The 24,689-nt window shown below is 42.7% G+C and overlaps 1 protein-coding gene across 7 annotated transcripts in view; it reads left to right on the top strand.

Annotated features, from left to right (window-relative positions):
* The window catches only part of taf1 (TAF1 RNA polymerase II, TATA box binding protein (TBP)-associated factor), a 153,306-nt gene that overhangs the window by 20,971 nt on the left and 107,646 nt on the right, over window positions 1–24,689 (top strand). For 6 of the 7 annotated variants that reach the window (XM_041195085.1, XM_041195088.1, XM_041195087.1 and 3 more), the window contains 7 exons: window positions 352–471; window positions 7,184–7,512; window positions 8,832–9,047; window positions 10,822–11,058; window positions 17,010–17,241; window positions 17,574–17,696; window positions 24,146–24,313. In XM_041195085.1, the coding sequence (XP_041051019.1) occupies window positions 352–471; window positions 7,184–7,512; window positions 8,832–9,047; window positions 10,822–11,058; window positions 17,010–17,241; window positions 17,574–17,696; window positions 24,146–24,313 (1,425 nt within the window). Of the gene's footprint in view, window positions 1–351; window positions 472–7,183; window positions 7,513–7,576; window positions 7,815–8,831; window positions 9,048–10,821; window positions 11,059–17,009; window positions 17,242–17,573; window positions 17,697–24,145; window positions 24,314–24,689 lie in introns of those variants that run through there. The other variant, XM_041195091.1, reaches the window with a different exon arrangement.

Here is a 24,689-nt window from a genome sequence, read left to right as displayed (position 1 = left end):
GGTGAGCTTGTGTAAGGAAAAAAGAACCTGGTGGGTTGAGGTGGTAATATAGGGATCTGTGATGCCTAATATTTCAATCATTTTGCATTTTTCAGCTTATTACAGATTTTTCCTCATTGTTGACATATCTTTGGAATTGGATCACTAACTTGTTGGGCTTCAGTATTGCAGGAGAGTAGAAAATGCTTTTATTACAGGAATTTCAATTTCTAAGGTTGCTGAAAATGTTGATATTAATCGGGAGTTGACTGTTTGGCTTAATTTAAAGCATATATTAACCATTTCAATAAATAAGACCTGCCTCCATGTAATGGAAACTGTACACTAAATGATCTATTTTGCTGGCTGCAGAAGACAATGACGATGATGACTATGATGCAGACAGTGAAGATGTGGACTCAAAGCTCATGCCTCCCCCCCCACCACCACCGCCACTAAATAAGGAAGAGGCAGCTTCACAGGAATTAATTGGTGAGTTCAAGTCTTAGTTAAAGAGAGAGACAGAGAAAGAAAAACTTGTGTAGTACTTTTTTTTTAATCATTCATGGGATATGTGTGTCTCTGACTAGGCCAGCATATATTGCCCATCCCTAATTGCCCTGGAGAAGGTGGTGAGCTGTCTTCTTGAACCGCTGCAGTCCATGTGGTGTAGGTACACCCATAGTGCTGTTAGGGAGGGAGTTCCAGGATTTTGTGTTGCACATTAACCTTGAATTATTAAGCAGCATGGAATCACTGTGCACTAGTCTACAGGCTAGTAATTGTGGCAGTGCTGAGATATGTTGGTATAACAATCTAGATACTGTAGACACCATAATTTCATCCAATTGACGGGAACTTAAAACAGTCCAGACCAAGGCATGATAGTTCAGAAGGCTTCCAGCTATTCAACTATGACAGTCAAATCCCAGTAAGTGGGTGGGGGCATGGTGGTGCGGAGCGTAGAGCAGAACAGAAATGTGGTAGAAATAGGGGCTCTATATTTAGGGGGCTAGATAGTGTTCTTTGCAATCAAGAGCAAGAACCCCAAAGGGTGTGTTGCCTACCCGGTGCCATAGTAAGGAATAGTGGCTGGAGGGGAACTTGGAAAGGGAGGGGGTAAATCCAGTTGTCATGGTCCATGTTGGAACAAATGACATAGGCAGGAACAGAATGGGTCCTGCTGAAAGGAGCAGGAGTTAGGCTCTAAATTTAAAAGCAATCCTGCAAGGGTAATAATCTCTGGATTATTGCCCAAGCCACATGCAAATTCAGATAGAAGCAGAAAAATTAAGAGAATTGACAAATGGCTAAAGGATTGATGTGAGAAAGAGTGGCTTTTTTATGGGACACGCACCATTTCTGGGACATGAAGGAGCTGTACTGGTGGGAAGATTGCCAACTGAACTGGGCTAGCACCTGTGTCCTAGTGGGAAAGGTAAATAGAGAAGCGTTAAAGGCGTTAAGAAACTAGTAAAGTGAGGGATAGATCCACAGGGAACGTAAGCAGCCTAAATGTAAACAGAACAGGAAAAGAGAGCATTGGAAAGAATAAAGTAAGGGAGGACATTAATGGCATGGGAATAAATAGAACAGGATTCTAAAAAGATGGTTGAACATAAAGTGAGAGGAAATCCAGCTAAAAATGTGCTACTGTCTGGACAGCAATGAACCCTGTGTCCGTAATAAAACAAGGCAGCTGGAGGCAATCATGCTTTGAGAGGAGTCAGACATAGGGATTACTGTGACATGGTTATGGAAAAATGAGGACTGGAAATTACGCATTGGCTATAACATATTTGGAAAAGAGAGAGGAAGAAAGGAGAGGTTGAGTAACTACTTATTAGGGATGACATAATGCCAATAGGAAATGACTGTAGAATAGAAGGATGCAGCTACAGCATGACAAAGATAGAATCCGTATAGATAGAGATAAAAGATAATAAAGGATCATTCACACTAATAAATGTAGTCTATAAGCCACCTAATAGTGGAAGGGAGGCGGAAGAAGAAATTTGCGGACAAGTTAGGGAATTGACTGAAAACACATGGAATAATAATCATAGCAGATTTTGACTGCCTTGATATTAATTGAAAAGAAATAATAGGTAAAGGGGAGAAGGGAATAGAGTTCCTACACTGTGTACAGGAATTCCTTCCAACCCAGTATGTGAAAGCCCCAACAAGGGAAAATATGGTATTGGACCTAGTAATGGAGAATGAACCAGGGTAAATAACAAAAGTAAAAGTAAGGGAACATCTAGGCAAAAGCCACAAGAATATAAAATGCTTTAAGACGATAATAAGGAAGGACATAAATATGATGAAAATCAATCAATGGATTGGAGAAAAGATGATTTTATGGGTTGAGAGTAGAACCTGTGGAAAATAAAATGGGCAAAGATATTGGCAAATGATGATTTAGAATGACAATGGGAAACATTTAAAATGGTGTTCAGTAGAGTACAGGAAAAAGGTATTCCACTAAAAGTAAAGAACAAACTAAATACAACTGAGACTTTATTGATGAATAAAGATATAATGGAACAATTGAGAGCAAAGAAAGAGACATACATCAGGTACATAGACAGCAGAAGAGTGCATGATAAGAGAGAATGCAGAGAGATTAGGAGAGAAATAAAACAGCAATTCGGAAGGCAAAGATGAGCTATGATATTAAATTTTCAAAGAGCATAAAACAAAATAGTAAAATATTTTACAGGCACATCAATAAAAAAAGTCTGGGATGTGAACAGGAACATTAAGGGATGGACAGGATTACATCATTGATAATATTAAAGAGATGGGAGAAATATTAAGTAATTATTTTGCTTTGACATTTACCAGGAAAATAGAAAGTGTAGTCATGACATTGAATGATGAGTAATGAGATACTTGCATTTGAAATTTAAAAATTGTTAAATAAACTAACCAAACTCAAAAGACAATAGACCCCTGGTCCAGATAGATTGCACCCATGCATTTTAAAAGACCCTAGAGAGAAGAAAGCAGAGGCATTACTAGACATTTGTAGTAATAATATTTGTCTTTTGTCTGTCGGGATTATTTTGATTGGTTGGTGGCAGCACAAAAACATCAGAAGGTAAGGGTGTGACATAAGATACTTAATAGCATACAATTATGCATACAGGGATATAAATAGAGGGGGGTGTATTATCTCCAGATGAATTTAGCATACTTGGGTCATTGCAGTCTTGCCTATAATGCACAGAACCCAAAATGCTTCAGTACCGTGTTTGAGTGTGACATCACTTTAAATTACCCCCGCTACTTGTATAATTAGTGAGAAGCCTATAACCATCATCCTTCAGAGTTTTTCCAGAATTGACCCAAATTTGAAAGGACAAAATCTATAATTGTCCCACTGACTTTTACTATTCAAGTGCATAAAAGTTTGCATGTCTGTTGTCAGTCCAAGTTGAATCCCAGTGCTAAACGTTTGTATGAGATTTTATAGCCGTTATGAGCTTTGCTTTGTGGTTACCCTGGCTGGAGAGATTGTTTATATGAGGGATTGGATGGCATTAATGAGAGGAGTGGGGATGGCAGGAGAGGGATGGAAGGAATGGAATGGAGATGGTATGGGAGGGGTGGATGAGCTGATGGAATTGCTGTGAAGATGGATGACATCATTTTACTATTTTGGGAACATGGTGGTATTCTGTAAAGAAAGATGTATGCGTGCATGCGTGTTCATGATTAAGTAAAGTGGGGGAAGGTTAGAAAAGACAGCTGGTTTGTGTGAACTTAGATGGAAGGTAAAGGTGCTCAATGCATGCACTTGTAATGAGAGGCTATGGTGAAGTTGAATGTAGGAGTAAATAGGATAAAAGCAAGATACTGCTGATGCTGGAAATCTGAAAGTAAAACAAAAAATGCTGGAAAAACTCAGCAGCTCTGACAGCATCTGTGGAGAGAACGACAGAGTTAACGTTTTGAGTCTCTGAAGAAGAATCACATGGACTTGAAATGTTAACTCTGCCTTTCTCTCCACACTGCTGCTCAGCTTCTGTTTTTGGATGGCAGAGAGGTGTTATGAGCTACTTTCTGAAGGGATGGCCCTTGACACCCAGCAGCCATCCACCCATTCGTCTGGGCTGGAGCACTGAAGAGCTCTGGCACCTGGGAGTGTCTGAGGATGTAGGCGTTGTGGGAGCTGACTGGGTACCTTGCACAGACTTGTAGAATCTGTATCCTGTGATCACGCACTATCTGCACGTTCATGGAGTTGAAGCCCTTCCTGTTGACAAAGGCTCACCTGCTGGCCACATGTGTGCAGTCTATTGTACCCTGGGCACAAAGGAAGCCAGCCCATCGACCCGAAGCCTCTGGCTTGCTGTGTCTGGCTTGCCTGGTCCCAACAGTAGTGGATGAAAGTCAATGCACACCTGAACAGAACGTCTGTCACCTGCTTGACACAAATGTGGGCAGCTGATTGGGAGACACCGCAAAGAACACCCACTGACCTCTGGAAGGAGCCAGAGGCATAGAAGTTAAGGGCAGCTGTGACCTTCAGAGCCACTGGCTTGGGGTGTGCACCTGCACAGTTAGCGGCGATCTCAGGCCCAATCATCTGACAGATAAAGTTGACTGTCTCCCTTGAGAGATGGAGCCTCTTTCGGCACTGCACCTCAGACATATTGAGGTAGCTGCTTCGCCGCCTGTTTAACCTGGCAGCAGGATAGTAGCGTCTTCTGTGGCCCCTTCCACCTTGGACTACCTCTTGGCCCTGCACCCCTTGTGCCTGCGCCTGTCCTCCCAGAAGTGGCTCTCCTGGAGGCTGAATGTGCACTCCTGGCCTCCTCCCCCTTCTAGCCCTCCCTCCTCAGAGGAGGTGCCTCCACTGGAGGGTTCAACTCCCATTCCCAGGCTAAGGGAAGGCTTCCTGAAATCTGCAGACCCAAAAACGATTCCTTGCTGCAGAGTGCTGACCTGAAGGTTGAGAGTCCAGTCCAAGCAGCTGGTATGCGTTTTGAAGTATTGCAGCTCACATAGGCAAGTATCAGTTACTTTGCAAATTAAATATTTGACAGAGCACGCTTGTGACCCCACTGAGCCCTCTTATCCCTCCCCTGACTGAAAATTACACAAATGTCTCCTGCCCGTTGCGCTCGTGCGACCACCCAAAGATTGCACGGGCGCCAAAAAATTGCTGTCAATTGGTGCCTCAAGGGCCTTAAGTGGCCTGTTAATTAATGGCGGGCGCACATTGGAGATCATCGCGTGCCCGCCCACTGAAATATCACGATGGCATATGGTCATTTTACGTGTCGGCGTGTGGGTTCTGTCCCTGCACACCAACGGGAAATTTCTGCAGCTGCAGTCAGGTCCTGGAGCTGAGATGACTGACCTCCAACAACCACAACCATCTTCCTTTGTGCTAGGTATGACTCTAACCACTGGGGAATTTACCCCCTGATTCCCATTGACTCCAGTTTTGCTAGGGCTCCTTGATGCCACATTCAGTCAAATGCGGCCTTGATGTCAAGCACAGTCACTCTCACCTTACCTCGAGAGTTCAGTTCTTTTGTCCATGCTTGAACCAAGGCTGTAATGAGGTCAGGAGCTGAGTGGTCCAGGCGGGACCCAAACTGGGCGTCAGTACGCAGATTATTGCTAAGTAAGTGCTGTTGATAACCCCTTCCATTACTTTACTGATGATGGAGAGTAGACTGATGGGACGTTAATTGGCTGGGTTGGATTTGTTCTGGGCAATTTTCCACATAGCCGGTTAGATGCCAGTGTTGTAGCTGTACTGGCACAGCTTGGCTGTGAGCACGGCAAGTCCGGAACACAAGTCTTCAATACTATTGCCCAAATATTGTCAGGACCCATAACCTTTGCACCATCCAGTGCCTTCAGCAGTTTCTTGATATCATGTGGAGTGAACCGAATTGGCTGAAGAATGGCATCTGTAATGCTGGGGACCTCCAGAGGAAGCTGAGGTGGATCATCCACTTCTGACTGAAGATTGTAGCAATTGCTTCAGCCTTTTGCGCTGATGTGCTGGGCTCTCCCATCATTGAGGATGAGAATATTTGTGGAGCCTCCTCCTCTAGTGAGTTGTTCAATTGTCCACCATTCACTGGACATGGCAGGACTGCAGAGCTTAGATCTGATCTATTGGTTGTCGGATTGCTCAGTCCTGTCTATCGCTAGCTGCTTATGCAGTTTGGCATGCAAGCAGTCATGTGTTATAGCTTCATTAGGTTGACACCTCATTTTCAGGTATTCCTGGTGCTGCTCCTGCACTCTTCATTGAACCAGGGCTGATCCCCTGGCTTGATGGTAATGGTAGAGTGGAGGATATGCCGGGCCATGAGGTTTACAGATTGTGTTTGAGTATAATTCTGCTGCTGCTGATGGTCCACAGCGCCTCATGGATGCCCAATCTCGAGTTGCTAGATTTGTTTGAAATCTACCCCATTTAGTATGATGGTAGTGCCATATAGGACATAACAAGGGATCGTGATGGTGGTGTCTGGGACATGATCAGTAAGATATGATTCCGTGAGGATGGCTATATCAGGCTGTTGCTTGACTAGTCTGTGAGACAGCTCTCCCAATTTTGGCACTAGCCGCCAGATGTTAGTAAGGAGGACTTTGCAGGACCGGCGGGCTGAGTTTGCCATTGTCGTTTCCAGTGTCTCGGTCAATGCCAGGTGGTCCGCCAGGTTTCATTCCTTTTTTAAGACTTCATAGTGGTTTGATACAACTAAGTGGCTTCAGAGGGCACTTAAAGGTCAATCATATTCCTGTGGGTCTGCAGTCACATGTAGGCCAGACCAGGTAAGGACGGCAGATTCCCTTCCCTAAAGGACATTAGTGAACCAGATGGGTTTTTACAACAATAAAGGTTTCATGGTCATCATTAGACTTGGCCTGTTTCTCTGTTGTTATCCTATGTAATCATGAATTACAACCTGAAGGCAGGTTTATCATCAGTTTAAGCCTAAGAAAACGTGATTAATTTGTTTTGGTTCCTCTTATAGGGAAAATCTTCCTTCATTAATATCAGCATAAGTTTAGAATAGTTACCATACAACAGCACTGCGTGTCATAGAAACTCCTGCAGCGAGTGGCAGCAAATTTAGTGTGAGCTATGTCAGTGGGGATTTTATACTCTTGGATGTGATGAATAGAATGCAATATGTTGGTAACTCTTTTTATTTTCTGCCTGCAGCAAATGGAGTAAACTCAGCAGTGCTTAATTCCAGCACTACTGGAGGATCTCGCGCTGCTGATGCCCTTTTCCCTCGTTCAGTCACTGATGAAAATGATGGGATCATTTTACCTTCTATAATTGCTCCTTCATCCTGCTCAGAGAAGGTTGAATTTAGCAGTTCTTCTGATTCAGAGTCTGAAACTGACCGGCACACTCCACGATCAAGGCAGAATGAATCTCAGAAGGAGGATAAACTCACATTGCCGCTGGCAGGTATCATGCAGCGAGATTCAACCAAACAATTACCCAATGTTACTGAACTTTTCCCAGAATTTCGACCAGGACAGGTGAGAAACTGGGTTTATTTGGATTCCTTAGGCAGTGAATTAAACAGGGGAATGTAAGCGAATGTGAAAATGCTGCCTGGGATCACAAAGGAAGCGGCTGCCTGAGGGGGCCATCACTGGGAAAGGGGTGTTTAAGTCTAGAATCCTTGGCGTCATATATAGATACAAATATCTGTGCATTAACTATACTTTTAGCTCTCTTTTGTAGGTTTAAAGAGTTGGTATTCACCACACAAGCCAAAGGCCTTTGTACTCTGGGAAAAGAATCATCTGACATCTAATCAACTAAAATATAAAATTAAGTACGTAGCTTAACAATGGAGCATACATAATGGTGAAAGTCACAGATTTACAATTTCTGAAAATCATGAACATAATCACAAATTGAATGTAACAATATCACTAAAGCTCCCATAATACTTGGCAATACAAATGTAGTTTCACTTTGGCCACCATAAATCAGTGATCCTGACTATATTTTGTACATTACTTGTAAAACAAGATGTGATCTTGTGATCAATGCCATGGAGATCTGCTTTTGCTCTTCGATAGAAAAAAATGCTGATTGGATCACAACATTCCATTTTAAAGTTTATCTAAACTTCTTATGTCAAGCTCTGTCAGTGGAGCAAGCCATTATAAAGCTGTTCTGTATTACTTCTGCAGGTGGTGCTTTAAATGTCTGGTTTCTATTTTTAATGTGCCACTATATCATTAGGCAGAAAAACAGCGTTGCAAATTAATAAAAACAAAAAAACTGCGGATGCTGGAAATCCAAAACAAAAACAGAATTACCTGGAAAAACCCAGCAGGTCTGGCAGCTCCGCCCCCCACACACACACCTTAAACCAGCTTATATTTCAACTCTTTCTTGGACTCGAACTCAAGTTCTGTCAAAGGGTCATGAGGACTCGAAACGTCAACTCTTTTCTTCTCCGCCGATGTTGCAAATTAATGTTGTGGATCACCATGAGCAGTGGCTGTGCCGCAGCTGTTGTTCTCAGAAGCTTAGTCCAGCCTTTGACGAAGGGTTTTTCTTTGTACTTTTTTCTGCCGCAAGTTACAACTGAAAACCCAATGTTGAATGATTTGGATCAACTATTTTATCTAATGATTTCCTGGCAACTCTTAGATTATTGTTGGGGAGCACTAGTTTCCTTACTGAATTATGTTGCATAGTTTTAATAGATAGAGTTCCTTTGATAAGTTGCAAAATGCTCAGAGGATGTCTTCTGATCTCCAATTCCTTGAAATCCTGGTTGTGATGGTTAGTAAGGTCACAATGGATAATTCATTCATTTAATTCCCTCATCTTGCAGGTGTTACGCTTTTTGCGTCTCTTTGGACCCGGAAAGAATATCCCTTCAGTTTGGCGAAGTGCTAGGAGGAAAAGAAAAAAGAAGCACCGGGACCCACAACCTGAAGCTCCCACACAAGAAGGAGAGGGAGAAGAAACAGTCAAGGAACAAAAGTCTGGCTGGGAGTATCATTATGCTGCACCCCCACCACCTGAACAGTGCCTCTCTGATGATGAGGTATGTAATGTGCATCCCCACCACCTGAACAGTGCCTCTCTGCTGATAAGGTGTATAACGTGCAAAGTTTGGAGGAATAGATGGAATGAGTGAGGGACAGGAGGTTTGAAATATATACTGTATTGTTTGTCTGTATCCAAATAATATGATATAATCAGCATCCTAAGTACAAAGCTGAATTAGACTTGCATTTAGTTGCAGAGCATCTCACACAGTGCCATGATGGAAGTAAAGAGGTCCATGTTCCACAACATCTCTCCCTGCCATATTTCTCTGAGTTGCCTGCCTGAACTATGTGGCTACCACAGCAGTGGACACCTGGCAATTCCCACAAGAGGAATCAAAGCAACAAACAAACTAATAAACTGAAATTTATAGATTTATGCTTTTCTTAGCGTGAAGATGTCCCTAAACACTTCACAGCCAATAAAGTATTTTTTTTTTAAAGTGTTGTTATGTAGGGAAATGAAGCAGCCAATATGTCAGAAAAAAATGAGATACATAACAATATAATATGCTTCATTGGTGTTAGTTAAGGCACCAGTGTTGGCCAGGACACCAGGAGAATTCCCTGTTCCTCTTTGAATAATACCCTGGTATCCCTAGCATCCACCTGAGTGTGCAAACGTATTTGAAAGATGCCATTTTGGGTAATATAGCACTCACTCAGTACTACACTAATGTGACAGCCCATATTATTTGCTTTGGAGTCAGGCCTGAATCCACTCCTCATGTAGTGTCTACTAGACCTAAACTGACTCGACGATTAAAGTGGCGACAAAACTCTTATCCTGACTGCACAGGTAACTGCAGGTTTTTAGTTTTTTCCCCTTCCTTTTCTCACTGTTCTGAGAGAGGAAGCAAGACCAGTTGAATTGTCCCAGCATCCAAAGTAAAAGCAAAAGAACTAATTGAAACTATAGGTTCAATGACTCAAGAATCTAAGGACTGCCAGTTTATTGGGCCCTTGTCTGATGATGCAAAGCTATTGATATGTTTTTACGGTGTGAGAGAAAAGCACAGAGGGCAAGCGGTTCTCATGGTTGCATTTATTACATTTGTATTGTTCTAGCAGTTTGTAACTAGCTTTAAGTAATTAAACAAATACTTCAGTTGATGTAAAATATAAAATACAGTTATCACCATACTTTAATGTGTGTTGCAACAGAGACATTGGGAAACCAGAAGTTAGTGTAAGTCAGCGAGAACAGGGTGACTTTTGAGCAGCCTTGGTGCAGAATAGTATAGGGATATCAGAGATTTCCAGAAGTTGGGAATTGCAGAGGATGCAAGATTAGCCAGAAGAGAATTGAAATTATTGAGTCCACAGGTTACAAAGGCACAGATTAGGGTTCCAGCAGCAGATGGGCTGTAGCAGGCGTAGAAATGTGCAATGAGTGGAGATTAAATTCATAAGGCTGTGGAAGGAAAGGAAGGAGGTTATTTTAATGTGAAACTTGGTGTGAAGCAGTTGACAAAGAGGATTTTAAAGGAGGGAGGTGGAACCAGTTGAGATGCATGCTTGAAGGATCTTGTACTGATTATTATTTAAATTTTCTCCACTTATTTGGGTGTTACTGGCTGAGTTAGACTTGGGACCTGCCTCCTTGCCTGTTCCTGAGAGTGATAGGCAATGGCAAACCACCACTGACAAAAACTGCCAAGAAAACACCTCAAGATGAAGCATCAGACAGTGAGCTAAGGGCCAGCCCTTGGGCACAACACACATGAATGAATAAATACTTAAATAGAAATCTGTCCTTACTACCTGCAGATTACAATGATGGCTCCTGTGGAGTCCAAGTTCTCTCAATCCACTGGTGATACAGATAATATAATGGACATGAGACCGAAAGTTGCGGAATGGCGCTACGGACCTGCACAGCTTTGGTATGATATGCTCGGGGTGCCAGAGGATGGTGAAGGATTTGATTACGGTTTCAAACTTAAGGAAGCAATGGAAGAAGAGCAGATGCTGGAGGAAGAAGTAACCTGCCTGGTAGAGGTACAGGTGAGTAAAGCACACTTATGGGGAAAAATTCTATAGGCTAATCAAAATGGGTTGAGTGTCCTTGTCTGCCTTTTCCTTTGGTGAACTGTGCTTTCTTTGCATTTACTTAGAAATGGCGTAGATTTTCCATCTGTTTTGTCAATGACTGATAATGTAGCCCTGAAACTCTTTAGAAAATGTTTGTCTAGACCTGTAATTATCAAGAGGCAAAGAATGATTGTTGCTGCTCAATGATTGTGATCCATCTTATATCCATGGGAAGCCCACTAATGTAAAAGCAGCAGTTGAAGTCATAGACTACTGAGCTTATTAAATCCATGAGAAGTGAGAAGTGAGACTCCCCTCGCCCTTAGTGGGGTGCCTCAAATTAGTTTGAATTTTCCAACATAAACCCAGGCTTAAGCATGGTCTGAATGACTGACTGTACGCTGTTAAGAGCAACCTGTTCTCTCCTCAGGAAAGGGCCCAAGTGAATTCCTTTTTGCTGAGGAGCTTTGCTGCCACTAGCAAACTTGCATGTTATCAGAGATCTATTTGAACCTGGATCTTGGATTGCAGCAAAATGAGAAGTGCAGCTCGGTTAGTTTTTGTTTACTTCAATGATGTTCTGAATAGGCACACCCACAACAATGTTAGAAAAGGAGTTCCAGGATTTTGACCCAGCAACTGTGAAGTACAGCGATATTGTTCCAAGTCAGGATGGTGTGTTGCTTGGAGGGAACTTCCACGTGGTGGTGTGCCCATGCATCTGCTGCCCTTGTCATTTGAGGTGGTAGAGATCGGAGGTTTAGAAGGTGCTGTTGAAGGAGTCTTGATGAGTTACTGAAGTGCATCTTGTAGATGGTATAAACTGCTGCCACTATATTAGTGGTAGAGGGGATGAATGTTGAAGGTGGTGGATGGGGTGCTGTTCAAGTGGGCTGCTTTGTCTTGAATGGTGTTGAGCTTCTTGAGTCTTGTTGGAGCTGCTCTCATCCAGGCAAGTTGTCAGTATTCCATCACACTCCTAACTTGTGCCTTGTAGATGGTGGACAGGCTGTAGAATTCCCAGCCTCTGACCTGCTCTTGTAGCCACAATATTTATATGGCTGGTCCAGTTCAGTTTCTAGTCAATGGTAATCCCCAGGATGTTGATAGTCAGGGATTTAGCGATGGTAGTGTGATTGAATATCAAGTGGAGATGGTTAGATTCTCTCTTGTTGGAGATGGCTATTGCCTGGCAATAGTGTGGACTGTATGTACTTGCCACTTATGAACCCAAGCCTGAATATTGTCAGGGTCTTGCTGCATATGGACACAGATTGCTTTATCTGAGAAGTTGCGAATGGTACTGAACATTGTGCAACCATCAGCGAACATCCCCACCTCTGACCTTGTGATGAATCTATTACCATCTTCAATTACCATTTTATTTGAACAGTTTTGAGCATTTTTCAGAGAGACTGGCAGTTTAGTGGTTCAAATAATGGTGTTCCTGTCTGTCAACCTCCTTGCAAAATGCTCCATCCGTGCTCATATCTTATCCTGAACACCATGAATTTCTATCTTGTGCCATAATATTTTATGTCGCACCTTATTGAATGCCTTTTGGAAATCCAAATACAATACACCTAGTGGGTACTCCTTTATCCACCCTGCCCATTACATCTTCAATGAATTCTGGTAAATTTATTAAGCATAATTTCCCTTAAATAAAATCATGTGGGCTCTGCAAAATTGTATTATGATTTTTTAAATGTCCTGCTACTTCGTCCTTAATGATGGATTCCAACATTTTCCCAGTGCCAGATGTTAGGCTATGTTTAGGATAATATCTTAGCATGGGTGGAAGATGAGCTAACTGAAAACTGAGTGGGAATAACAGGGTCATTTACAGGTTGGCAAATTGTAACTGGTTGGGTGCCACAGGGATCAGTGCTGAGGCCTTTAGATTCTTGCATTCTGTCTCCCTCCTGTCTTAATAGGGGTGTTAAATTTGCAGTTTTCCAACCTGTTGGATCTTTTTTAGAATCTAGGGAATTTTGGAAGATTACAAACAATGGATCCACTATGTTTGTTGCCGTTTCTTTTTTGACCGTAGGATGCAGGCCATCAAGTCTCAGTGACTTGTCAGCCTTTAGCCCGATAAGTTTAGTCCAATAAGGTTCCTTACCTAAGGAAAGATATTCTTGCCATAGGGGGAGTGAATGAATTCCTGGGATGGAGGGATTGTCCTGTGACGAAAGATTTTTTCTCTGGAGTTTAGAAGAATGAGAGATGATCTTATTCGAACATACAAAATTCTTACAGGGCTCGACAGGGTAGATGCAGGAAAGATTTTCCTTTGGCTGGGAGTTCTAGAACCAAGGGAAACAATCTCAGAATAAAGGGCAGGCCATTTAGGACTGAGATGAAGAGGAGTGATTCTTTGGAATTTTCTGCCCCAGAAGGTTTTGGAGGCTCTATCGTTGAGTATGTTCAAAGCTGTGATTGATAGACTTCTACATGTCAAAAACATCAAGGGATATGCGGATAGTACAGGAAAATGGTGTTGAAGTTGAAGGTCAGCCATGATCTAACTGAATGACAGAATGGGCTTAAAGTGCAGAATGGCCTACTCCTGCTATTTCTTATGTTTGCCTATTTTTCTCTAGTGATACTTGTTTTAAGTTCCTCCCCCATCTTTGCCTCTTGCCTATCTACTATTATTGGGATGCTTTTAGTATTTTCCACCTTGAAGACGTACAAAATATTTGTTCAAATTCCCTGCCTTTTCCTTGTTTACCCATATCAATTCTCCAGTCTTATCTTCTGGGGATCAATATCTACTTTAACTACTGTCCTTTTTTACATACTTGTAGAAGCTTCTATGTCTGTTTTCATATTTCTTGCTAGTTCACCCTCATGATCTATTTTCACCCTCTTTATTTTTTTAATCACCCTTTGGGAAAATTTTTGAAATCAGCAATCTTCTGGCCTATTTTAAAACATTTTATACATTTTCTTTCAATTTTATGCCATTCTTTGCTTCCTTAGTTAGCTATGGATGGTTCCTCCATTTAAAAAAAAAATCATTCATGGGATGTGGACATCGCTGGCTAGGCCAGCATTTGTTGCCCATCCCTAATTGCTCTTGAGAGCTGAGTGCTAGGCCATTTCAGTCAACCACATTGCCGTGCGTCTGGAGTCACATATAGGCCAGTATTCTAGTCAATATTATCCCCCAACTAATGTCACTAGAAGAACAGAGATTATTTGTTCATTATCACATTACATTTCCTACAATACAATAGTGACCATGCTCCATTGACTGTAAAGTGCTTTCTGACAGCTTGAAGTCATGAATGGCACTACACGAATGCAATTCTTCCTTTTTATCTCATTTCCAAATACTTTTAGTGGATCAATAGTGATGTTGCTTTGAAGATGAATGCGTGCACAAACATGCAGCAATCTGGAATGTACAAGGCATTGTAATAAACAGGTCACTCAGTGATCTTAACTCTGGGGTGGTAGAGGACTGAGCATCAAACTGCAACAGGAAAAGTGCAAGCAGCTGGAGAGAGAACAGGGGAAAAAGTGCAGTTGTGATTGGAGAAGCATTGAGTGTGGGACAGAGGGAATCTCTAATTGGAGGAAGCACAGGAGAGAGGAAATGGGTGATTGGCAGAGCAGCATGTTCTGGGATGGCGTTGGGGTGTGGTTGGGGGGCGACATCCCAATGTGTGCGGCAAGAAGGGGAGATCGTGAGGAATGGACAAGGTTTCAGAGCCCCAGGCAAGACTATGCTTTAGGAGGTGTGGGTGTTCTGGCTTCATTGATCAAAGGTTGTGGCAGGGGATAGACTTGGGGAAAATTCCCCGGTAGCTGCTTGGCCTGTGAGGGGGAACAGTAGAATTGAATGAAAGTGAAGAGGCTGGTGGGGTGTCTGGTTGCCTGTTCTGGATTAAAGTGAGATTTGGGCAAACTCCCCATTCAGCTGTTCTCAATGGTCCTGGAATCAAACTGGAGCTGAAAGGCCCACAGGAACTAAAGGTGAAACCCCAGTGGTCATGGTCAGATAAAAACACACGCAGCCTGGTGTGAAATTGATGGGTGAATTTATTCTCATTGAGCACTTAATGCTTTCTGACAGGCATATTTATGATGCAGATTGAGTTATCGAGTTATTGAGCATTGCCAATGAATACCTGCCTTTAGCACAGAGTCACACATACGAGACGGAAAGGGCAGGTAAATTGAAGCTGTGTGGGTAAATAGATAATGGATGAGAAACCGGATTGTGGGTTTAATTTCATTGTTTGGTGAGATGAAGAGATATTTAAGGTTGTTTGTTACATAAGCCCAATTGTTCATGTTGTGTGCATCGTTGCTGCTTCTTTCACATTTCGCCTGTTCTCCTAAAAGTGTGAGCCCTTGTGTATGGAAAGGAGAGCTAACAGTCTAGGTGTGGGACAAGGTAGAACGGGGCCAGTGGGGGGGAGGTGGGGAAGAACGGGCCCAGTGTGAGGAGGTGGGTGAGAACGAGGCCAATGGGGGGGGGAGGTGGGGAAGAACGGGGCAAGTGGGGGGAGGTGGCAAAGAATGAGAAGCGCTGGGGGGAGATGGGGAGGAATGTGATAAATTGAGTGGGGTGGAGAAGAATGGAGACCCGGGTGGAGATGGGGAAGAACGCGGTGGGGAGATGGGGAAGAACGGGGTGAGCGGAGTGAGGCAGGGAAAAACAGGGTGAGCGGAGTGAGGCGGAGAAGAATGGAACGAGCGGAGTGAGGCGGAGAAGAACAGGACGAGCAGAGTGAGAGCGAGCGGGAGGAGGTGAGGATGCATGGAATGAGATGGGAAAGAACGGGATGCGTGGAATCAGATGGGGAAGAATGAAAGGGGCATGTTGGGCAAGATCGGCACGTGCAGAGTGAGATAGGGTAGAACGGGACAAGTGGTGGGGGAGGTGGGGAAGAACGGGACACGTGGAGTGAGTTAGGGAAGAATGGGACGAATGGAGAGGTGGGGAGATGAACAGGATGCATGAGATGATTGGGAGAATGAACAGAAAGTGTGAGGGGATGAGGGTAATGTACAGGATGCTCGAGAGGAGGAGAGGGGGACGATGAGCGGGGTGTGTGAGAGCAGGAGAGGGGTGATCAACGGGATGCATGAGAGGAGGAGAGGGGGACGATGAGCGGGGTGTGTGAGAGCAGGAGAGGGGTGATCAACGGGATGCATGAGAGGAGGAGATGGGTGATGAACAGAATGAGAGGAAGGGTGGAATGTGAATGGAATGTGCAAGAGATAGAGGGTGGGTGATGAACAGAATGCATGGGACTGGGAGATGCACAGGACGCGGGCGGGGGGAGATGCGAGGGACAGGTGTGGGGGTGGCTGCTGTAGGAGAACGGGACATGAGAGGAGGGTGGGACGCTGGTGGGGGGAGAATGGAGCATGTGGGTTGGCATGGTTGAATGGGATATGTGAGAGGAGGAGTGCGGGAGAAGGGGACGCTCAAAGGTGGGGTGTGGCAGAATGGAATGAGACGTGCAAAGGTGGAGTGTGGTGGAATGGAAGGAGATGCGCACAAGATGGGGGAAGGGAATGGAATAGGATGTACGGGAGGGTGGGGGGGGGTGTTAATGGGAAGCACAAAGAGTGTGAGGAATGGGACACTTGTTGAGGAGGGCGTTGGTAGGATGCACATGGAATGTTGGGGTTGGCAAGCATCTAGTGGCAGGAGTGCAATTTTTCCTGTAAAGTGTGCATGAGAGTCATAAAACATTGTGCATTTGAAACAAACAGGCCATTCACACTTGTGAATTCATTGTGATGTCCTGAAGACATGAAATACTTTATATATAAATGGAACTTGTTTCTTCTTTGCCATATTTTATTTTAGCAGTGCCTCTCCTATTAAAGTGCTCTAGTTTGAAGTCATTATTAGTGGTGTCATTAATTGTAAATGTCTACATGCATGATTTTAGGAGCCATCTGAGGAGGTGGAAAGATCAGCTGATGAGAAGGAGCTGCAGAGTGAAATGGAGGCTCTTCTTGATGAGCACTTCCTCATGGTCACTCAGCTGCCCTGGGAAGAGGACATTATTTGGAATGGAGAGGATGTCAAACATAAGACCACAAAATCCCAGCGAGCCAGCCTGGCAGGGTGGTTGCCATCCAGCATGACTCGAAATGCCACAGCGTACAATGCACAACAAGGTATGAATGTTTGCCCCGTTCTGCTTATTCTCGTGGATTAGTGTTTTTTATCAGGAGACACAGGCAGGTGCATAGGCTTGATTGGCAGAAAGCAGTGCTTTTGTTTTCTTTAGATTTCACAGCTGTCATGTTCTGTATATAAAATGGACAGAAGCCAAAATCATTGCTTGCCAGTCAGTTAATAACAAAAAAGTTCGCAACATTCATGCACTAATTATTTATTCTTGGTTAATTATTAGTTGTATATTTCTTCTTATTGACACTATCCCCATCTCTAGTAACAGTTTCTTTTCCAGCATCATTTCATGTACTTTCATTTCTTTCCTGTTAAGGGCTCAACCGTGGCACTTCTTGGTTGTCGAATCCTGTGCCTCCCACATCAGTTCAGAAAACCACAATGCCAGGTCCTCCAATCCCAGCCAAAGGGAAGGACAAACATGCACCAGAACAGCACGGTATGGCAAATAATTTCACTGTGGGTTAATGAAAAGAAAATCATGTAGAATTTCTCCATTGAAATTAGAAAAAAGAATTTCTGTATTAATAAGAAAAGCTGTAGGACAGTGGTGTGTGTTCTGCAGTGAAGCATTGAAACCTGCAGATAGGGAAGGGATGTGTATTCTGGGAGCAGGGTGAGGAAGCACATATATGTTATACAGGATGCAGAAGAGTTATAGGAGGCGAAGTCTGGTAAGTGTGTCACTTGTGGAGTTGAGGGCCAAGGATAATGAAGTGTGTGTTATATGTTTGGAGCAAGTGGGAAGGAGTATATGTTGTGCTGCAGGCCATGTTAGGAGCAGGCTGGGGAAGTTAGAAACAAGTTTAGGAAAGGGTGTTTATTTTGTAAGGTAGGCACTTGGGGAGGGGTGACAAAGATTTTTATTTTCTTGTTTAGTTGATAAAATATAATTCACTTGAATGAAATTGCAGGAGTTCCTCCGGGAAACTTGTTCAATCCAACTTTCTTAAACTGCTTTATCAATGACTCACTCCATCATGAAGGCAGAAGAAGAAAGCAAAGGAATGGCAACAGTCAACTGCTCGTTTGGTGAGCCGGTGCAGACACAATGGGCTGAATGCCCTCCTTCTGCACTGTAATGATCCTGTGATTCAGAAATGGGACTGTTGTTTTAGTCTTTCTTAGGAAGTGGGTGTCACTGACTGGACCAGCATTTGTTGTCCATCCCTAATTGCCCTTCATGATGCTTAAATGGTGCTCAACTCCATTCGTAATTACTTGGATCATGAAGCAGTCCATGCCCGCATGCAGCAACACCTGGAAACATCCAGGCCAGGGCTGATAGGTGACAAGTAACATTCACTGCATATAAGTGCCAGGTAGTGACCATCTCCAACATGAAAGGTCCAAACCATTTTCACCTGGCATTAATGCCAATACCGTTGCTGAGTGCTCCATCATCAACATGCACGGATTACTAGAAGCTCAACTGGACCAGCCACATAAATGCTAATGCTACTAGAGTAGGCCAAAGGTTGGATAGTTTATGGCGAGCGGCCAACTTCTTGACTTCCTAAAACTTCTCCACACCTGTAAGGTACAATGATGGAATACTCTCAACATGCTTGGATGGGAGCTAGCTGCAACAACACTTCAGTGAGACACAATCCAGGACCAAGCAGCCCACTTGATCATCCATCAATGATGTACTGCAGCTGTCATGGGTATCCCTATTAACTGCAGAACTTAGTAATGGCTTCTTCAGCATTGCCTCCCAAACTTGCATCCTCCTTCGCCTAGATGGGTAAGGGTTGCTGGTGAATAGAAACACCACACCTCCAAGTTCCCCTGCAAGTTGCACATCATTCTTACGTAGATGCTGGGTCAAAATCCTGGAATTCCTGACTTAACAGCAATGTAAGAGCACTTTGACCACAGAGATTGGCAGGGGTGTGGGAAGCAAGAGGTGCACAAAATACTGGGTGGGACAGAAAGCACTAGTATAGAGAATAGTAAGTTAATAGGTAAAGTTGGGGTAAGGGAGAAAGTAACAAAATCTAAATCAGGGTTACTATGCATGTATGTGAATGCACAGAGTATAGTAAATAAGATTTGGGAGTTACAGTCACAGATTGCCGTGTGAAAATATGATGTTGTGGCGATAACAGAAACCTGGCTTAAAGAAGGGCAGAACTGGGTGTTAAATATTCCTGAGTACAAGGTGTTCAGAAGAGATAGGAAAGGAGGAGTGGCGGTATTGGTTAAGGAGAGCATTGCAGTGCTGATGAAAGAGTATGTCCCAGAGGGTTCAAGGACATAATGAATTTGGCTAGAGCTAAGGAACAAAAAAGGTGTAATTACATTGTTCAGTGTAGTCTATAGACCGCCAAATAGTGAGAAGGATGTAGAAGAACAAACGTGCAGGGAAATTACAGAGAGATGCAGGTATTATAGAGTAGTTATAATGGGAGACCTTAATTACCCGAATGAAGATTGGGAAAGTGGTAGTGTAAAGGGTGGGGAGGGGCAAAAGTTCCTAAATCGTGTTCTGGAGAATTTTCTACAGCAGTATGTGTCCAATCCAACAAGAAAAGATGCACTGTTGGACCTGGTTCTTGGAATGAGGCGAGCCAAGTAGATCAAGTGTCTGTGGGAAACATTTAGGAGACAGTGATCATTGTATTGTACGTTTTAGGATGATAGAAAAGGACGATAGGCAATCCAGAGTAAGAATAATTAACTTGACAAGAGCCGACTTCGATGGGGCAAGAATGGAGCTGGGCCAGATAGACTGGAATGAAAGATTGGCAAGAAAAACTATAGCTGAACAATGGGCTACCTTCAAAAACGAATTGGTTCGGGCGCAGTCAAGGTATATTCCATCGAAAGGGAAAGGTAGGACAAAAAAATCCAGAGCTCCCTGAATGACAAAGGAGGTTGAAATTAAGATAAAGAAGAAAAAGTGTGCTTATGACAGGTTTCAGGTAGAAAGTACAATTGAGAACCAAGAGGAATATAGAAGGTTCAGATGGGAGATGAAAACGCATATTAGAGAGGCGAAGAGGGATTGTGAGAAAATATTGGCAGCCAACATAAAGGGGAATCCCAAAGTCTTCTGTAGGCATATAAATAGTAAAAGGGTGGTAAAAGGAGAAGTAGGGCTGAATAGGGACCTAAAAGGGAATTTTTTCATGGACGAAGGAGCCATGGCTGAGGTATTAAACGAATACTTTGCATCCCAGGCTGTGGTGACAGATGAGGAAACTCTGTCACTAAAAAGGGTTCAAAATTGATAAGGAGGAAGTGTTGAATAGACTGTCAGTACTTAAAGTTGACAAGGCACTAGGACTGAATGAGATGCATCCAAGGATATTGAAGGAAGTGAGAGTAGAAATTGCAGGGGCTCTGGCCATAATCTTTCAGTCTTCCCTAGACTCAGGGTGGTGCCAGAGGACTGGAGAATTGCAAACGTTACACCCTTGTTCAAAAAAGGTTGTAAGGACAAGCCCAGCAATTTCATACCAGTCAGTCTATCTTCAGTGGTGGGCAAGATTCTAGAAACAATTATTCAAGATAGAATTAGTAGTGACATGGAAAAATATGGGTTGATAAGGAAGTGCCAGCATGGATTTCTAAAGAGGAAATCATGTTTTACTAACTTGCTGGAGTTTTTTGAAGAGGTAACAAGAAAGGTTGATGAGGGTAATGCTGTTGATGTGGTGCACATGGACTTTGAAAAGACATTTGACACACTGCCACACAACCGACTTGTGAGAAAAGGTATTGCTCATGGAATAAAAGGGAAAGCAGCAATGCAGATGCAAAATTGATTGAGTAATAGGAAGCAGAGAGTAATGGTCAATGGATGTTTTTCGGGCTGGAGGAAGGTTTGTAGTGGAGTTCCCGGAGGGGGGTCGGTATTGGGACCCTTGTTTTTTCCTGATATATATTAATGATCTAGACCTTGGTGTGCAGGGGACAATTTCAAAGTTTGTGGATGATATGAAGCTTGGGAGTGTTGTGAACAGAGAGGAGGATGGTGTGGAACTTCAAGAGGACATAGACAAGTTGGTGGAGTAGGCAGATGGGTGGCAGATGAAGTTCAATGTGGAGAAGTGTGAGGTGTTGCGTTTTGGTATGAAGAACATGGATAGACAATTTAAAATAAGGGATGAAATTTTGCAGGGTGTACAGGAGCAGAAAGACTGGGTGTATATGTACATAGATCATTGAAGGTGGCAGGACAGGTGGAGAGAGCAGTTAATAAAGCATATATTATCCTGGGCTTTATTAGTAGGGGCATGGAGTATAAGAGCAGGGAGGTTATGCTGAATTTCTATGACACTTGTTAGACCTCAGCTGGAATGTTGTGTACAGTTGTGAGCACCATATTGTTGGAAGGATGTGAACACATTGGAGAGAGTGCAGAAGAGTGATGAGGATAGATTGGAGAGGTTGGGACTGTTCTCTTTGGAGAGAAGAAGGCTGAAAGGAGATTTGATAGAGATGCTCAAAATCATGAGGAGGCTGGACAGAGTAGGTAAGGAGAATCTGTTCCTACTTGTAAAAGGATCAGTAATGAGTGGGCACAGATTTGAAGTGATTTGCAAAAGAAGCAAGTGTGACGTGAGAAAAAACTTTTTCGCACAATGAGTGGGTTAGGTCTGGAATGCTCTACCTGAAAGTGTGGTGGAGGCAGGTTCAATCGAGGCATTCAAGGGGATATTGGATGATTATTTGAATAGGAACAATGTGCAAAGGTACAGGGAAAAGGCAGGGCAATGGCACTAGGTCATACTGCTTATTTGGAGCGCCAGTGCAGACATGATGGGCAGAATAGCCTCCTCCTGTGCCATTAAGATTCTGTGATTCTATGAAAAAGGCAGCTGACCACAACCTTCTTGGGGTTGGTAGAACTGGGCAATAAGTGTCGACCTTACCAGCATTGCCCATGTGACGAGAACAAAGAAAAACAAAATTCTGTGAGCAAGATTGCACAAGAAAATATTTCACTGTTGGCTAATGAAAAGCAACTTATTTTGAACTTCATTGAAATTAGAAAAAATAATTCCTGTGTTTAAAAAAACGTTATAGGACAGCGTTGGGTGCTGCATGAATTATTTTGTAAGAAATCTTTAAGCATTTTAAATTTGAAAAAAATGCTCTGTGCTCAGTTGGTGTTTAGTAAATGTTATGATATGACAGGTTGTATTTATCAGGCTAACCAAATCCACAAGCGAAACTATCGCAACAATTTTGCAGTTTGTCTTTATTATGAGGAGGCTTGTGCACTGAAGTAATGAGCCCACTATGAACTTTAGAGATTTTAAAGATTAAGTTAAAACGTTTATTAACAAAAGAAGAAAAAAACTTAAACACACAAGATTAATTACACAGTCATAACAGTTCCCAAAATTTCTAATTAACCAGACTCCGAACTACACACCCCTTTAAGTCAACAGTCCAAATAGATTCCAAATTTATAAAGTCATCCAGCAATACTACCACAAGCATCCTCTGAACAATGGACTTCCAAAGGGTTTTAACACAACTCTGGTTACTGGAACAGCAAATTTCTTTATGGTGGCTCGAGGCTTTTTCCGTAAGTCTGTTTCACACAGTCATCTTTTAAGATCTCACATGGCCACACCTCACACAGCCTTCCATCCATCTTTAAATATGTTTTATCCCTTTTGATTTATAAGTCCCATTGCTTCCACTTGTCTTTAGAAGTTACTTTTTCCGAATCTAAAAAAAACGTTCATGTTCTCAACATGTCCAGCACTTTTTGGAAAAATCAACATCATAATCTTGCCTTATTTATTTTGGCAGTTGTAAACATTTTCCATGTCCCTTTGAAAATCAAACACTTGTTTTCTTATCTAAAAATGCAAATTCCTTTACACAGTATCTACTGTCCTCACCCTAGCTTTACTTGTCTCCATTTTAAATGCCTGTTTTACAACTCACTTCTTCGATAATTTAAACCTTGCAGCCTAATTGTCTCTAGTTTAGTTAAATTATCCACACACACATAAGCCTGCTTTAAAGTATCCCACAGTAATATTAAGAAAAACATGACTGTCCCTTGACATAAATCACAATTTTATTTTGATCTTTCCTTGGCCCCATATTGCTTGTCGACATCCAATACTGGATAAACAGATATTTCCTCCCATTGAAAACTGAAGCCATCGTCTTTGGCCTCCTTCACAAATTCCACTCCCTGGCTCCAACTCCACAAGATCACTGTCTCTGCCTGTGCCTCAGCTCATTTGCTACTGAAACCTTCATTCAAGCTTTTGTTACCTCTACTATACTCAACCATTCCACTGTTCTCCTGATGCATTTCCTGTGCACACTCCATAAACTTGCAAACAAATGAACAATGAAGATTAGGAAAAGACCCTTTGGTCCATACAACCTGTCCCACACAAATGTGATACCTTGTGAAACCTCACCCAAACTATTTGGTCTCCTGGACGGAATGGAAAACCAGATGAAAACACAGGCTAGTTTGAAAATCTGAGCACATCCAAAACTTTGCTGCTCATATCCTAACTTGCACCAAGTCCTGTTTACCCATCACGCCTGTGCTCTCTGACCAATATTAATTCCTGGTCTAGAAGTGTCTTGATCCCATGCTCTGGAATTCCTTGCCAAAACCTCTCTGCCTCTTCAACTCCCTGACCTCCTTTAGATTGCTCCTTAAAACCTGACTCTTTGACCAAACTTTTGGCAACCTGCCCTAATATCTCCTTATTTGGCCATGGTCAGATTTTGTTTCATAATGCTCTTGTGAAGTGTTTTGGTGCATTTTATTACAATGAAGATGGCCTGTAAGAACAAACTGTTAATCTTTTATAATACATCAATAATATTGGAAGAAGCCACAAAAGTGATTTAATAAAATTTCTCATGTTTACTGTTGTTTTCCCTCACTAGCTTCCCAAGAAGATGATAAAACTTGGTACTCCATCTTCCCTATTGATAATGAAGAACTGGTGTATGGAAGGTGGGAAGATAACATCATTTGGGATGACCAAGCCATGGACAAAATTCTGGAACCGCCTGTGTTGACTCTTGACCCGAATGATGAAAATATAATTCTTGGTATGTCTTATTAGCAGCACTTCACAGCAAGAAAGCCTAAAAACCAATCAAAGCTGTCCAATTTTAACATATTCAGGATGATTTTAATCCAGAAAATAAAGCATTACAGCTCTGAAATGTACTGGGATGTGAGGTATCGGCTTCTAACTGCAGTTCTGATGCTGACGAACTTGACCATAATTACCTACAAATCTCCATAAAATCTTAGCTATAATATGTGGATTGATTTATTACAGAGGAAATGCTGTTGAAAAACAAACCTGTAAAAGGGTTTGCAGGTATAAGTAGTTTGGTGAAATTTGGGAATTGGTTGAACATTGCATTAGTTCAGCTTAGGGATTGCCTTGACTCTTACAAATCATTATTGTTAACAGCT

The sequence above is a fragment of the Carcharodon carcharias genome, chromosome 9, assembly GCF_017639515.1.
Source record: "Carcharodon carcharias isolate sCarCar2 chromosome 9, sCarCar2.pri, whole genome shotgun sequence".
NCBI classification, from domain to species: domain Eukaryota; kingdom Metazoa; phylum Chordata; class Chondrichthyes; order Lamniformes; family Lamnidae; genus Carcharodon; species Carcharodon carcharias.
This window is presented reverse-complemented; position numbering and strand designations above follow the sequence as displayed.